The 15,264-nt window shown below is 43.9% G+C and overlaps 1 protein-coding gene across 1 annotated transcript in view; it reads left to right on the top strand.

Annotated features, from left to right (window-relative positions):
• Nucleotides 1–15,264, top strand: part of LOC121538603 (sarcolemmal membrane-associated protein) — a 57,573-nt gene that overhangs the window by 17,776 nt on the left and 24,533 nt on the right. The window contains exons 2-3 of the mRNA XM_041846767.2: nucleotides 9,903–10,281; nucleotides 10,619–10,678. Coding sequence (XP_041702701.1) covers nucleotides 10,627–10,678 — 52 coding nt within the window. The 5' untranslated portion in view covers nucleotides 9,903–10,281; nucleotides 10,619–10,626. The remainder of the gene's footprint in view (nucleotides 1–9,902; nucleotides 10,282–10,618; nucleotides 10,679–15,264) is intronic.

The following is a 15,264-nucleotide window of genomic DNA, read 5'->3' as shown; positions in this document are numbered from 1 at the left end:
ACGGGTGGGTGTTGCTATGGTGACCAATGAGCTAAGATAAGGAAGGGATTTGCCTAGCAGTGATTTATAGATGGCCTGGAGCCAGTGGGTTTGGCAACGAATATGTAGTGAGGACCAGCCAACAAGAGCGTACAGGTCACAGTGGTGGGTAGTTTATGGGGCTTTGGTGACAAAACGCATGGCACTGTGATAGATTACATCCAATTTGCTGAGTAGAGTGTTAGAGGCTATTTTGTAAATGACATCGCCAAAGTCAAGGATCGGTAGGATAGTCAGTTTTACGAGGGCATGTTTGGCAGCATGAGTGAAGGAGGCTTTGTTGCGAAATAGGAAGCCGATTCTAGATTTAACTTTGGATTGGAGATTCTTAATGTGAGTCTGGAAGGAGAGTTTACAGTCTAACCAGACACCTAGGTATTTGTAGTTGTCCACATACTCTAGGTCAGACCCGTGGAGTGTAGTGATTCTGGGCGGGTGCCAGCAGCGTTCGATTGAAGAGCATGCATTTAGTTTTACTTGCGTTTAAGAGCAGTTGGAGGCTACGGGAGGAGTGTTGTATGGCATTGAAGCTCGTTTGGAGGTTTGTTAACACAGTGTCAAATGAAGGGCCAGATGTATACAAAATGGTGTCGTCTGCGTAGAGGCGGATCTGAGAATCACCAGCAGCAAGAGCGACATCATTGATATACACAGAGAAAAGAGTCGGCCCAAGAATTGAACCCTGTTGGACACCCATAGAGACTGCCATAGGTCCAGACAACAGGCCCTCCGATTTGACACATTGAACTCTATCTGAGAAGTAGTTGGTGAACAAGGCGAGGCAGTCATTTGAGAAACCAAGGCTATTTAGTCTGCCAATAAGAATGCAGTGGTTGACAGAGTCGAAAGCCTTGGCCAGGTCGATGAAGACGGCTGCACAGTACTGTCTATTATCGATCGCGGTTATAATATTGTTTAGGACCTTGGTGACCGGGGTAGTGGTAGCCAGGTGGAAAGCATGGCCAGCCGTAGCAAAATGCTTGTAGAAATTCTCAATTATTGTAGATTTATCGGTGGTGATAGTGTTTCCTAGCCTCAGTGCAGTGGGCAGCTGGGAGGAGGTGCTCTTATGGACTCCATGGACTTTACAGTGTCCCAAAACGTTTTGGAGTTAGTGCTACAGGATGCACATTTCTGTTTGAAAAAGCTAACCTTTGCTTTCCTAACTGCTTGTGTATATTGGTTCCTAACTTCCCTGAAGAGTTGCATATCGCGGGGGCTATTCGATGCTAATGCAGTACACCACAGGATGTTTTTGTGCTGGTCAAGGGCAGTCAAGTCTGAGGAGAACCAGGGGCTATATCTGTTCTTAGTTCTGATTGTTTTGAATGGGGCATGCTTATTTAAGATTGAGAGGAAAGCACTTTTAAAGAACAACCAGGCATCCTCTACTGACGGAATGAGAACGATATCCATCCAGGATACCTGGGCCAGGTCAATTAGGAAGGCCAGCTCGCTAAAGTGTTTTAGGGAGCATTTGACCGCGGACCCGTTACGGACGCAGGCAATAAGGCAGTGATCGCTGAGATCCTGGTTGTAGACAGCGGAGGTGTTTTTAGAGGGTAAGTTAGTCAGGATGTTATCTATAAGTGTGCCCATGTTTACGGATTTAGGGTTGTACCTGGTAGGTTCCTTGATCATTTGTGTGAGATTGAGGGCATCTAGTTTGGATTGTAGGATGGCCGGGGTGTTAAGCATATCCCAGTTTAGGTCACCAAGCAGTACAAACTCTGAGGATAGATGGGGGGCAATCAATTCACATATGGTGTCCAGGGCACAGCTGGGGGCTGAGGGGGATCTGTAACAAGCGGAAACAGTGAGAGACTTATTTCTGGAAAGGTGGATTTTTAGAAGTAGAAGCTCAAACTGTTTGGGCACAGACCTGGATAGTATGATAGAGCTCTGCAGGCTATCTCTACAGTAGATTGCAACTCCACCCCCTTTGGCAGTTCTATCTAGACGGAAAATGTTGTATTTGGGGATGGACATTTCTGAATTTCTGGTGGCCTTCCTAAGCCAAGATTCAGACACTGCTAGAACATCAGGGTTGGTGGAGTGTGCTAACGCAGTGAATAACTCAAACTTAGGGAGGAGGCTTCTGATGTTAATATGCAAAAAAACAATGTTTTTATGGTTACAGAAGTCAACAAATGATAGCTCCTGGGGAGTAGGAGTGATACTGGGGGCTGCAGGGTTAACCTCTACATCACCAGAGGAACAGAGGAGGACTAGAATAAGGATATGGCTAAAGGCTTTAAGAACTGGTCTTCTAGTGCGTTGGGTACAGAGAGTAAAGGGGACAGATTTCCTGGCGTTGTAGAATAGATTCAGGGCATTATGTACAGACAAGGATATGGAAGGATATGAGTACAGTGGAGGTAAACCTAAGCATTGGGTGACAATGAAAGAGATAGCATCACTGGATGCACCGATTGAGCCAGTCTCCGCGTGTATGGGGGGGTGGAACAAAGGAGCTATTTGAGGAAGTTTGAGAGGGACTAGGGGTTCTACAGTGAAATTGTATAATAAGAACTAACTGGAACAGCAATAGGCAAGGCATATTGACATGGGAGAGTTGCATAAAGCAATCACAGGTGTTATTCGAGAGAGCTAAGACAACAACTGGTAATGACGATGAAAGTTTGGGCTGAGGCTATACAGATAAACAGGACAGGGTACCGTGTAAAGGAACAGTCCAGCAGGCATCAGTTGTGCAGCTGAGTGATCATAAGGTCCAGTGAACAGCAATATGTGAGTCCGAGAGCAGTTCGAATTGGTGCTACAGCACAGGCTAGCAGGAAGCATGGCTGTTGTTTGCGTATGCTAGCGGGCCGGGGCTAGCAGATGGATCTTCGTGGTCATCGCAATGGGAAGCCTGTTGAAACCACAGACGATTACGTCGGCAGACCAGTCGTGATGGATCGGCGGGGCTCCGTGTCGACTCTAGGAGGTCCCGTCCGGTTGACAGAGAGGTAGATAGCCGGGAGATGGGCCTGACTCGAGGCTAGCTCAAGGCTGATTAGCCAACAACAACATCCATTTGGTTGCAGCTAGCTAGTTGCGATGATCCGGAGTTAAAGGTCCAGTGATTCAGTGATTCCGGCAGAAAAAACGATATGTTCTGGGTCGATAACGCGCTGTGCATTCCTGTATTGTACTTATGCTAAAATATGTATTATTTTCTACTGAGCCATTTACTTTATGTTCGAATTCTTCTCTTTTATAATTATTGTTATTGCATTGTCGAGAAGGAACCTGCAAGTAAACATTTCATTGGATGATATACACTACCAGTCAAAAGTTTGGACACACCTACTCATTCAAGGGTTTTTCTTTATTTTTACATTGTAGAATAATAGTGAAGACATCAAAACTATGAAATAACACATATGGAATCACGTAGTAACCAAAAAAGTGTAAAACAAATCAAAATATATTTGAGATTCTTCAAATAGCCACCCTTTGCCTTGATGACAGCTTTGCACACTTTTGGCATTCTCTCAACCAGCTTCATGAGGTAATCACCTAGAATGCATTTCAATTAACAGGTGTGCCTTCTTAAAAGTTAATTTGTGGAATTTATTTTCTTCTTAATGCGTTTGAGCCAATCAGTTGTGTTGTGACAAGGTAAGGGGGGTATACAGAAAATAGCCCTATTTGGTAAAAGACCAAGTCCATATAATGGCAAGAACAGCTCAAATAAGCAAAAGAAACGACAGTCCATCATTACTTAAAGACATGAAGCTCAGTCAATACGGAACATTTCAAGAACTTTGAAGGTTTCTTGAAGTGCAGTCGCAAAAACCATCAAGCGCTATGATGAAACTGGCTCTCATGAGGACCGCCAGAGGAATGGAAGACCCAGAGTTACCTCTGCTGCAGAGGATACGTTCATTAGAGTTACCAGCCTCAGAAATTGCAGCCCAAATAAATCCTTCACAGAGTTCAAGTCACAGACACATCTCAACATCAATTGTTCAGAGGGGACTGTGAGAATCAGGCCTTCATGGTCGAATTGCTGGAAAGAAACGATTACAAATTAATTCAAATAGCCACCCTTTGCCTTGATGACAGCTTTGCAAACTCTTGGCATTCTCTCGAACCAGCTTCACCTGGAATGCTTTTCCAACAGTCTTGAAGGAGTTCCCACATACAGTGGGGTAAAAAAGTATTTAGTCAGCCACCAATTGTGCAAGTTCTCCCACTTAAAAAGATGAGAGAGGCCTGTAATTTTCATCATAGGTACACGTCAACTATGACAGACAAATTGAGAACAATAAATCCAGAAAATCACATTGTAGGATTTTTAATGAATTTATTTGCAAATTATGGTGGAAAATAAGTATTTGGTCACCTACAAACAAGCAAGATTTCTGGCTCTCACAGACCTGTAACTTCTTCTTTAAGAGGCTCCTCTGTCCTCCACTCGTTACCTGTATTAATGGCACCTGTTTGAACTTGTTATCAGTATAAAAGACACCTGTCCACAACCTCAAACAGTCACAGTACCTATGATGAAAATTACAGGCCTCTCTCATCTTTTTAAGTGGGAGAACTTGCACAATTGGTGGCTGACTAAATACTTTTTTCCCCCACTGTATGCTGAGCACTTGTTGACTGCTTTTCCTTCACTCTGCCATCCAACTCATCCCAAACCATCTCAATTGGGTTGAGGTCGGGGGATTGTGGAGGCCAGGTCATCTGATGCAGCACTCCATTACTCTCCTGCTTGGTAAATTGGCATAGCACTTACACAGCCTGGAGGTGTTGGGTCATTGTCCTGTTGAAAAACAAACGATAGTCCCACTAAGCCCAAACCAGATGGGATGGCGTATCGCTGCAGAATGCTGTGGTAGCCATGCTGGTTAAGTGTGCCTTGAATTCTAAATCAATCACAGACAGTGTCACCAGCAAAGCACCATAACACCTCCTCCTCCATGCTTTACGGTGGAAACTACACATGCGGATATCATCCGTTCACCCACACCGTGTCTCACAAAGACATGGCGGCTGGAACCAAAAATCTCCAATTTGGACTCCAGACCAAAGGACAAATTTCCATCGTTCTAATGTCCAATGGTCGTGTTTCTCTTCTTCTTTTTATTGGTGTTCTTTTGTAATGGTTTCTTTCCAGCAATTCGACCATGAAGGCCTGATTCACACAGTCCCCTCTGAACAATTGATGTTGAGATGTGTCTGTTACTTGAACTCTGTGAAGGATTTATTTGGGCTGCAATTTCTGAGGCTGGTAACTCTAATGAACGTATCCTCTGCAGCAGAGGTAACTCTGGGTCTTCCTTTCCTGTGGTGGTCCTCATGAGAGCCAGTTTCATCATAGTGCTTGATGGTTTTTGTGACTGCACTTCATGAAACTTTCAAAGTTCTTGAAATGTTCCGTATTGACTGAGCTTCATGTCTTAAAGTAATGATGGACTGTCGTTTCTTTTGCTTATTTGAGCTGTTCTTGCCATTATATGGACTTGGTCTTTTACCAAATTGGGCTATCGTCTGTATAACCCCCCTACCTTCTCACAACACAACTGATTGCCTCAAACGCATTAAGAAGAAAATAAATTCCACAAATTAACTTTTAAGAAGGCACACCTGTTAATTGAAATGCATTCGAGGTGACTACCTCATGAAGCTGGTTGAGAGAATGCCAAAAGTGTGCAAAGCTGTCAACAAGGCAAAGAGTGGCTATTTGAAGAATCTCAAATATAAAATATATTTTGATTTGTTTAACACTTTTTTGGTTACTACGTGATTCCATATGTGTTATTTCATAGTTATGATGTCTTCACTATTATTCTACAATGTAAAAATAAAGAAAAACCCTTGAATGAGTAGGTGTGTCCAAACTTTTCACTGGTAGTGTATATCATCCAATGAAATGTTTACTTGCAGGTTCCTTCTCGACAATGCAATAACAATCATTATAAAAGAGAAGAATTCGAACATAAAGTCAATGGCTCAGTAGAAAATAATACATATTTTAGCATAAGTATAATACAGGAATTATTATCTTTGACTACATTAACCTTAAGAGTCCATTGACGCACCCGTAGTAAAGAATCCCCATCAAAATCTGTTAGTTTAAGCTAGAGATGTGTTTTTTTTGTTGCATGGGCTGCGTCTCAATCCACCACATCCGTCTATGTCGGCCTTCCGCATCTGCGGTGGAAGGTGGCCAAGCAACAGCGGTGTTTGTCAGACCATGAGACATACCGAAAATCGGTCTTCTCACTAAAATGTCTGTAGCGTCCAAAGGGTTTGGCCTACAAACTAATAATATGACCACTCTATGGAAAGATGAGACTCGTTTTGCTCGACGACCCCCACAAGTGTCACGGGACTCATCTGAAGTTGGTAAGGCTGATGTGCCAACTTCTGTCTGTAGCGTCCGAACCGTTTGGGCTACAAACTAATACGTTTGGGCTACAAACTCTCGTGAACACGATGGTGTTATCTGTTTTGCTCTATGGCCCCCACAAGTGTCACGGGTATGTATGGAGGTAGTTTTGTGCCAACAAAAATAAGGTATTTCTTAGATCTCCTAGATATAGGACAGACAATCAAATCAAATCAAATCAAATCAAATTTTATTGGTCACATGCGCCGAATACAACAGGTGCAGACATTACAGTGAAATGCTTACTTACAGCCCTTAACCAACAGTGCATTTATTTTAAACAAAAAAAGTAAGAATAAAACAACAACAAAAAAGTGTTGAGAAAAAAAAGAGCAGAAGTAAAATAAAGTGACAGTAGGGAGGCTATATATACAGTAAAATAAAGTGACAGTAGGGAGGCTATATATACAGGGGGGTACCGTTGCATAGTCAATGTGCGGGGGCACCGGCTAGTTGAGGTAGTTGAGGTAATATGTACATGTGGGTAGAGTTAAAGTGACTATGCATAAATACTTAACAGAGTAGCAGCAGCGTAAAAAGGATGGGGTGGGGGGGCAGTGCAAATATTCCGGGTAGCCATGATTAGCTGTTCAGGAGTCTTATGGCTTGGGGGTAGAAGCTGTTGAGAAGTCTTTTGGACCTAGACTTGGCACTCCGGTACCGCTTGCCGTGCGGTAGCAGAGAGAACAGTCTATGACTAGGGTGGCTGGAGTCTTTGACAATTTTGACAATACAGTATAAGCGAATAAATTGGACATTGATGCGAATTTCTTGATCTGGTAGAGCCTGCTTTGAGGATAACACAGTGCCACCGACGCTACCCGCTCCCAAGGACTGTTGGCTCTCGTTCTCCGTGGCCGACGTGAGTAAGACATTTAAGCGTGTTAACCCTCGCATGGCTGCCAGCCCAGACGGCATCCCTAGCCGAGTCCTCAGAGCATGTGCAGACCAGCTGGCTGAAGTGTTTACGGACATATTCAATCTCTCCCTATCCCAGTCTGCTGTCCCCACTTGCTTCAAGATGCCCACCATTATTCCTGTACCCAAGAAAGCAAAGGTAACTGAACTAAATGACTATCGCCCCATAGCACTCACTTCTGTCATCATCAAGTACTTTGAGAGGCTAGTTAAGGATCATATCACCTCTACCTTACCTGACACCCTAGACCCACTTCAATTTGCATACCGCCCCAATAGATCCACAGACGATGCAATCACCATCGCACTGCACACTGCCCTATCCCATCTTGACAAGAGGAATACCTATGTAAGAATGCTGTTCATTGACTATAGCTCAGCCTTCGACACCATAGTACCCTCCAAGCTCATCATTAGGCTTGGGGCCCTGGGTCTGAACCCCGCCCTGTGCAACTGGGTCCTTGACTTCCTGACGGGCCGCCCCCAGGTGGTGAAGGTAGGAAACAACACCTCTACTTCGCTGATCCTGAACACAGGGGCCCCACAAGGGTGCGTGCTCAGCCCCCTCCTGTACTCCCTGTTCACCCATGACTGCGTGGCCACGCATGCATCCAACTCAATCATCAAGTTTGCAGACGACACAACAGTAGTAGGCCTGATTACCAAAAATGACGAGACAACCACATGGAGGAGGTGAGGGCCCTGGTGGAGTGGTGCCAGGAAAATAACCTCTCCCTCAACGTCAACAAAACAAAGGAGCTGATCGTGGACTTCAGGAAACAGCAAAGGGAGTACGCCTCTATCCACATCGACGGGACTGCAGTGGAGAAGGTGAAAAGCATCAAGTTCCTCGTCTTACACATCACTGACAGTCTGAAATGGTCCACCCACACAGACAGTGTGGTGAAGAAGGTGCAACAGCGCCTCTTCAACCTCAGGAAGCTGAAGAAATTTGACTTGGCCCCTAAGACCCTCACAAACTTTTACAGATGCACAATGAGAGCATCCTGTCGGGCTGTTTCACCAGCTGGTACGGCAACTGCACCGCCCGCAACCGCAGGGCTCTCCAGAGGGTGGTGCGGTCTACCAACGCATCACCGGGGGCACACTGCCTGCACTCCAGGACACCTACAGCACCCGATGTCAGGAAGGCCAAAAAGATCATCAAGGACATCAACCACCCGAGCAACGGCCTGTCCACCCCGCTACCATCCAGAAGGCGAGGTCAGTACAAGTGCATCAAAGCTGGGACCGAGAGACTGAAAAACAGCTTCTATCTGTTAAATAGTCCACTATCACTAGCCGGCTACCACCTGGTTACTCAACCCTGCATCTTAGAGGCTGCTGCCCCATATACATAGACATGGAATCACTAGTCACTTTAATAATGGAACACTAGTCACTTTAATAATGTTTACGTACTGCTTTACTCATTTTATATGTATATACTGTATTATATTCTACTGTATTTTAGTCAATGTCACTCCGACATTGCTCAACCTAATATTTATATATTTCTTAATTCCATTATTTTACTTTTAGATATGTGTGTATTATTGTTAATTGTTAGATACTACTGCACTGTTGGAGCTAGGAACACTGCTAAATATGTGTATGTGACCAATAACATTTGATTTTATTTAATACAGAACAATCCATTTAGTTACCGGTACCTTTTTAAGGGCCTGAGTTTTTCCTGACCACATGACCTGACCAGGACAAAATGGGCTGTAGTTATACCCTACAATTAGGCCCCAGAGTTTCTCCTGGTCACATGGCCATGAAAACTTTATCAACCCCCTTCATTTCTATTCATCTCTACACATGAATGATCAAATATATCCATTCAGTTCAAAAGCAGCATTAGTAGCCATTGGCATTGGGTCACGTATTAGGAGGAAAAACATTGTAGTTCTGTGGGAGTCACAATACTTGGGACACACACACACACATCAGAGTGGCAGTATTACCCTGAGGGTATTTACGTTTTGTTCTTTCACTCTGTTTTGGTCAGAGTTGTCTAGTTTGTCCTTGAGACTGTGTACTGTCTGGTAGTTTCCCCCATTCATGGATTTCCTAGATTAGTCTCTTTGTTTTTGCCTAATCTCTCTTATTATTCAGGCCCTTTCTGCACTTTTGGCAAAGCCTCCTAACCTTTGCAATGTCACACTGCATTAGTTCAGTGCATTAGTTGCATCATTCACCTCTAAATTCACATCCGGTCATGTTCTACTTTTCTACATCAGTTGCTTCTGTTTATTCTATGTCCTGCATTTATTGTAAAAAGTGCTCCTTTCAGAGCTCAAAACCATTACCAACATATACTGTATGGTCAACATGGAGTTAATTTAAAGGGAAATGGCAGTGCCCTACTTGGCATAAAAAGGCACGCACACACATACTCTCACACAGTACCCACTCTCACACAATCTCATATTGGCAGGTCCTATTGTTAGGCTAAACCCCCGTTTCTACATCAGTACCAACTGGCCAGGGAGCAGCTGAATTCCCTGAACAAAACCTCCTTCTGTTTCAGTATGCAGCTGCAGCTTCAGAGATGCCCTAGTCGGATTCATGACCTACTGTGGAAAGACCGGAACCCTCCACCATGAAGAGGGGGGACCATTTGTGACAAATTATAGTTTTAATCTGGATGACCTCTATTGTTAGGTTTTGAGTACCATCACAGTAATCAACCAGTCATTTTTACAGTACCAGTGGTTATTTTTCTTACAAGCCTTGGAAAATAGCTTGGCAGCCTGATGGACAATCTTTGTTATTGCAACTGATCTCCCCCTCTTCAGATGGACTATTCAATTTCACATCTGAAAAATCAGATAGTTGGAAAATAATTATTCATGTCAGGGACTGCTGTTGCCCCAGCACTGATAATAGCAGAGGACACCTGACCTGAGGTAATATCACATTATTATACGTTTTGAAATATAATGTACTTGCATTTAATTGGCTTAATTATTATCCATTATTATCATGTTATACTTGTATTATTCATTTATTTCATAGAATTGTAATACAACATAATATCTTCATAAAATCCTTAATGTGTGTTGTATGCCCATAAATTAACAAGTCAATTAAATATTTTAGTATTGTGCTTCATATAATGTTATGCTATTTTTTTCTTATTGTGTTATGATAGCTTGTCAATATTTCATTCTCGATTTAGCTCATCTCGCACCCCTAATTGTTTGTAAAGTCAGTCTACTCAAATGAGACTCTCATTTTTTGCAGATAAGCAAATGGATCATCAGGAGCTGAAAGAACCTGTGAATAATGTCTCTCTCATTAAAGGTAACACAAACCCTCTCTATATTCTTACTACATGAAATTGGACAGATTGGACTGGATATACTGTATGTTGGATCAGTTCTGATGTCTAGGACCAGTCACTCTTATCCTAATTCTGACTTTTGCAAGTCATCCCAGACCAGAGTGAGGAGGAAAGGGTCAAAGAGAGGCAGACTTTGAAAAGGAAATATTGGGTGTACAGGCAATTTGAGAGCTCACATTTCTAAGGCATTGTGCTAAGGGCCACAGTTCTCTGTGGAATCTTATATACTTAATACTTCTGAGAAAATAAAAAAGAGCCCTACTAACTTCTAATAGACCCTTATTTCATAGTTTTGATGTCTTCACTATTATTCTACAATGTAGAAAATAGTAAAAATAAAGAAAAACCCTGGAACGAGTAGGTGTATCCAAACTTTTGACTGGTACTGTACATAACGTTTCTGCTCTGAAATGCATTTACACTATATATACAAAAGTATGTGGATGCCCCTTCAAATGAGTGGATTCGGCTATTTCAGCCACACCCATTGCTGACAGGTGTATAAAATTTAGCACACAGCCATGCAATCTGCATAGACAAACATTGGCAGTAGAATGGCCTCACTGAAGAGCTCGGGGACTTTCAACGTGGCACCGTCATAGAATTCCACCTTTCCAACAAGTCAGTTCGTCAAATTTCTGCCCTGCTAGAGCTGCCCCGGTCAACTGTAAACGCTGTTATTGTGAAGTGGAAACGTCTAAGAGCAACAACGGCTGAGCCGTGAAGTGGTAGGCCTACAAGCTCACAGAATGGGACCGCCGAGTGCTGAAGCGTGTAAATATCGTCTGTCCTCGGTTGTAACACTCACTATAGAGTTCCAAACTGCCTCTGGAAGCAACGTCAGCACAAGAACTGCACAATAACTGTTAGTTGGGAACTTCATGAAATGGGTTGCTATGGCCGAGCAGCCGCACACAAGCCTAAGATCACCATGCGCAATGCCAAGCGTCAGCTGGAGTGGTGTAAAGCTCGCCGCCATTGGACTCTGGAGCAGTGGGAACGCGTTCTCTAAAGTGATGAATCACGCTTCACCATCTGGCAGTCCGAAGGACGAATCTGGGTTTGGCGGATGCCAGGAGAACGCTACCTGCCCCAATGCATAATGCCAACTGTAAAGTTTGGTGGAGGAGGAATAATGGTCTGGGGCTGTTTTTCATGGTTCAGGCCCCTTAGTTCCAGTGAAGGGAAATCTTAACGCTACAGCATACAATGACATTCTAGACAATTCTGTGCTTCCAACGTTGTGGCAACAGTTTTGGGAAGGCCCTTTCCTGTTTCAGCATGACAATGCCCCTGTGCACAAAGCGATGTCCATACAAAAATGGTTTATCAAGATCGGTGTGGAAGAACTTGACTGGCCTGCACAGAGCCCTGACATCAGCACAATCAAACACCTTTGGGATTAATTGGAACGCCGACTGTCATCACCCAACATCAGTGCTTGACTCTCAGAAAGGAGTGTCTTCTGTTTCCCTCAATCCGCGCAGGACTCATTAGAAAAGAGTGAACAAGACCAGGCACTAAATCAGACTGGGGTAAAAAATAAAATGATAAATGTTGATGTTCTTTTCTACATAGGATACCCCCCCCACCAAAACTTTGCCTGATTTTATTTCTTTTTTATATCACCTTTATTTAACCAGGTAAGCCAGTTGAGAACAAGTTCTCATTTACAACCTGGCCAAGATAAAGCAAAGCAGTGTGATTAAATACAACAACACAGAGTTACATATGGGGTAAACAAAACATAAAGTCAAAAATACAAGTGTCGCCCTGCAACAACCTCTCTCTCAGCAAACTCAAAGGACTTCTGACATGATGTCCAAACACGAGTTCATTCGGATTAAAACTGAGAGATTCCTTAACAACCTCCCATGCTGGAAACAGCACAAGACCCCTTCATAACAGTCTCTCAAACTCAAAGCAGTAAGCCCTCAACAGACTTCAAAGTCTGATGAAATCTCTCAAGAGCACCTTTTTTTTCACCTTTATTTAACCAGGTAAGCCAGTTGAGAACAAGTTCTCATTTACAACTGCGACCTGGCCAAGATAAAGCAAAGCAGTGCGGAAAAAAACAACAACACAGAGTTACATATGGAATAAACAAGACGTACAGTCAATAACACAATAGAAAATCTATATACAGTGTGTGCAAATGTAGTAAGTTATGGAGGTAAGGCAATAAATAGGCCATAGTGCAAAATAATTACAATTTAGTATTAACACTGGAGTGATATATGTGCAGAAGATGATGTGCAAATAGAGATACTGGGGTGCAAAGGAGCAAAATAAATAACAATGTAAATAACAATATGGGGATGAGGTAGTTGGGTGGGCTAATTACAGATGGGCTGTGTACAGGTGCAGTGATCGGTAAGCTGCTCTGACAACTGATGCTTAAAGTTAATGAGGGAGATAAGTGTCTCCAGCTTCAGAGATTTTTGCCATTCGTTCCAGTCATTTGCAGCAGAGAACTGGAAGGAAGGAGATGTTGGCTTTGGGGATGACCAGTGAGATATACCTGCTGGAATGCATACTACGGATGGGAGTTGCTATGGTGACCAATGATCTAAGATAAGGCGGGGATTTGCCTAGAAGTGATTTATAGATGACCTGGAGCCTGTGGGTTTGGCGACGAATATGTAGTGAGGGCCAGCCAACGAGAGCGTACAGGTCACAATGGTGGGTAGTATATGGGGCTTTGGTGACAAAATGGATGGCACTGTGATAGACTACATCCAATTTGCTGAGTAGAGTGTTGGAAGCTATTTTGTAAATGACATCGCCGAAGTCAAGGATCGGTAGGATAGTCCGTTTTACGAGGGCATGTTTAACAGCATGAGTGAAGGAGGCTTTGTTGCGAAATAGGAAGCAGATTCTAGATTTAACTTTGGATTGGAGATGCTTAATGTGAGTCTGGAAGGAGAGTTTACGGTCTAACCAGACACCCAGGTATTTGTAGTAGTCCACATATTCTAAGTCAGACCCGCCAAGAGTAGTGATTCTAGTCGGGCGGGCGGGTGCAAGCAGCATTCGATTGAAGAGCATGCATTTAGTTTTACTAGCGTTTAAGAGCAGTTGGAGGCCACGGAGGGAGTGTTGTATGGCATTGAAGCTCGTTTGGAGGTTTGTTAACACAGTGTCCAATGAACGGCCAGATGTATACAAAATGTGTCGTCTGCGTAGAGGTGGATCAGAGAGTCACCAGCAGCAAGAGCGACATCATTGATATACACAGAGAGTCGGCCCGAGAATTGAACCCTGTGGCACCCCCATAGACACTGCCAGAGGTCCAGACAACAGGCCCTCCGATTTGACACATTGAACTCTATCTGAGAAGTAGTTGGTGAACCAGGCGAGGCAGTCATTTGAGAAACCAAAGCTATTTAGTCTGCCAATAAGAATGTGGTGATTGACAGAGTCAAAAGCCTTGGCCAGGTCGATGAAGACGGCTGCACAGTACTATCATTTATAGATTGCGGTTATTATATCGTTTAGGACCTTGAGCGTGGCTGAGGTGCACCCATGACCAGCTAACCAGATTGCATTGCGGAGGTACGGTGGGATTCGAAATGGTCGGTGATCTGTTTGTTAAGTTGGCTTTCAAATACTTTCGAAAGGCAGGGCAGGATGGATATAGGTCTGTAACAGTTTGGATCTAGACTGTCACCCCCTTTAAAGAGGGGGATGACCGCGGCAGCTTTCCAATCTCTGGGGATCTCAGACGATACGAAAGAAAGGTTGAACAGGCTAGTAATAGGGGTTGCGGCAATTTCTGCGGCTAATTTTAGAAAGAAAGGTTCCAGATTGTCTAGCCCAGCTGATTTGTAGGGGTACAGATTTTTCAGCTCTTGCAGGACATCAGCTATCTGAATTTGGGTGAAGGAGAAGCGGGGGGCATGGGCAAGTTGCAGTGGAGGGTGCAGAGCTGGTGGCCGGGGTAGGGGTAGCCAGGTGGAAAACATGGCCAGCCGTAGCAAAATGCTTATTGAAATTCTTGATTATCGTAGATTTATCGGTGGTGACAGTGTTTCCTAGCCTTAGTGCAGTGGGTAGCTGGGAGGAGGTGCTCTTATTCTCCATGGACTTTACAGTGTCCCAAAACTTTTTGGATTTAGTGCTACAGGATGCAAATTTCTGTTTGAAAAAGCTAGCCTTTGCTTTCCTGACTTCCCTGAAAAGTTGCATATCGCGGGGGCTGTTCGATGCTAATGCAGTACGCCACAGGATGTTTTTGTGCTGGTCAAGGGCAGTCAAGTCTGGGGTGAACCAGGGGCTGTATCTGTTCATTTTTTGAATACGGCATGCTTATTTAAGATGGAGAGGAAAGCACTTTTGAAGAACATCCAGGCATCCTCTACTGACGGAATAAGGTCAATATCCATCCAGGATTACCCGGGCCAGGTCAATTAGAAAGGTCTGCTCGCTGAAGTGTTGTAGGGAGCGTTTGACAGTGATGAGGGGTGGTTGTTTGATGGCGGACCCATTACGGACGTAGGCAATGAGGCAGTGATCGCTGAGATCCTGGTTGAAGACAGCGGAGGTG

Source organism: Coregonus clupeaformis, chromosome 24 (genome assembly GCF_020615455.1).
Source record: "Coregonus clupeaformis isolate EN_2021a chromosome 24, ASM2061545v1, whole genome shotgun sequence".
NCBI lineage: Eukaryota > Metazoa > Chordata > Actinopteri > Salmoniformes > Salmonidae > Coregonus > Coregonus clupeaformis.
Note: the sequence above shows the minus strand (reverse complement) of the source record. Positions and strands in the feature narration are given on the sequence as shown.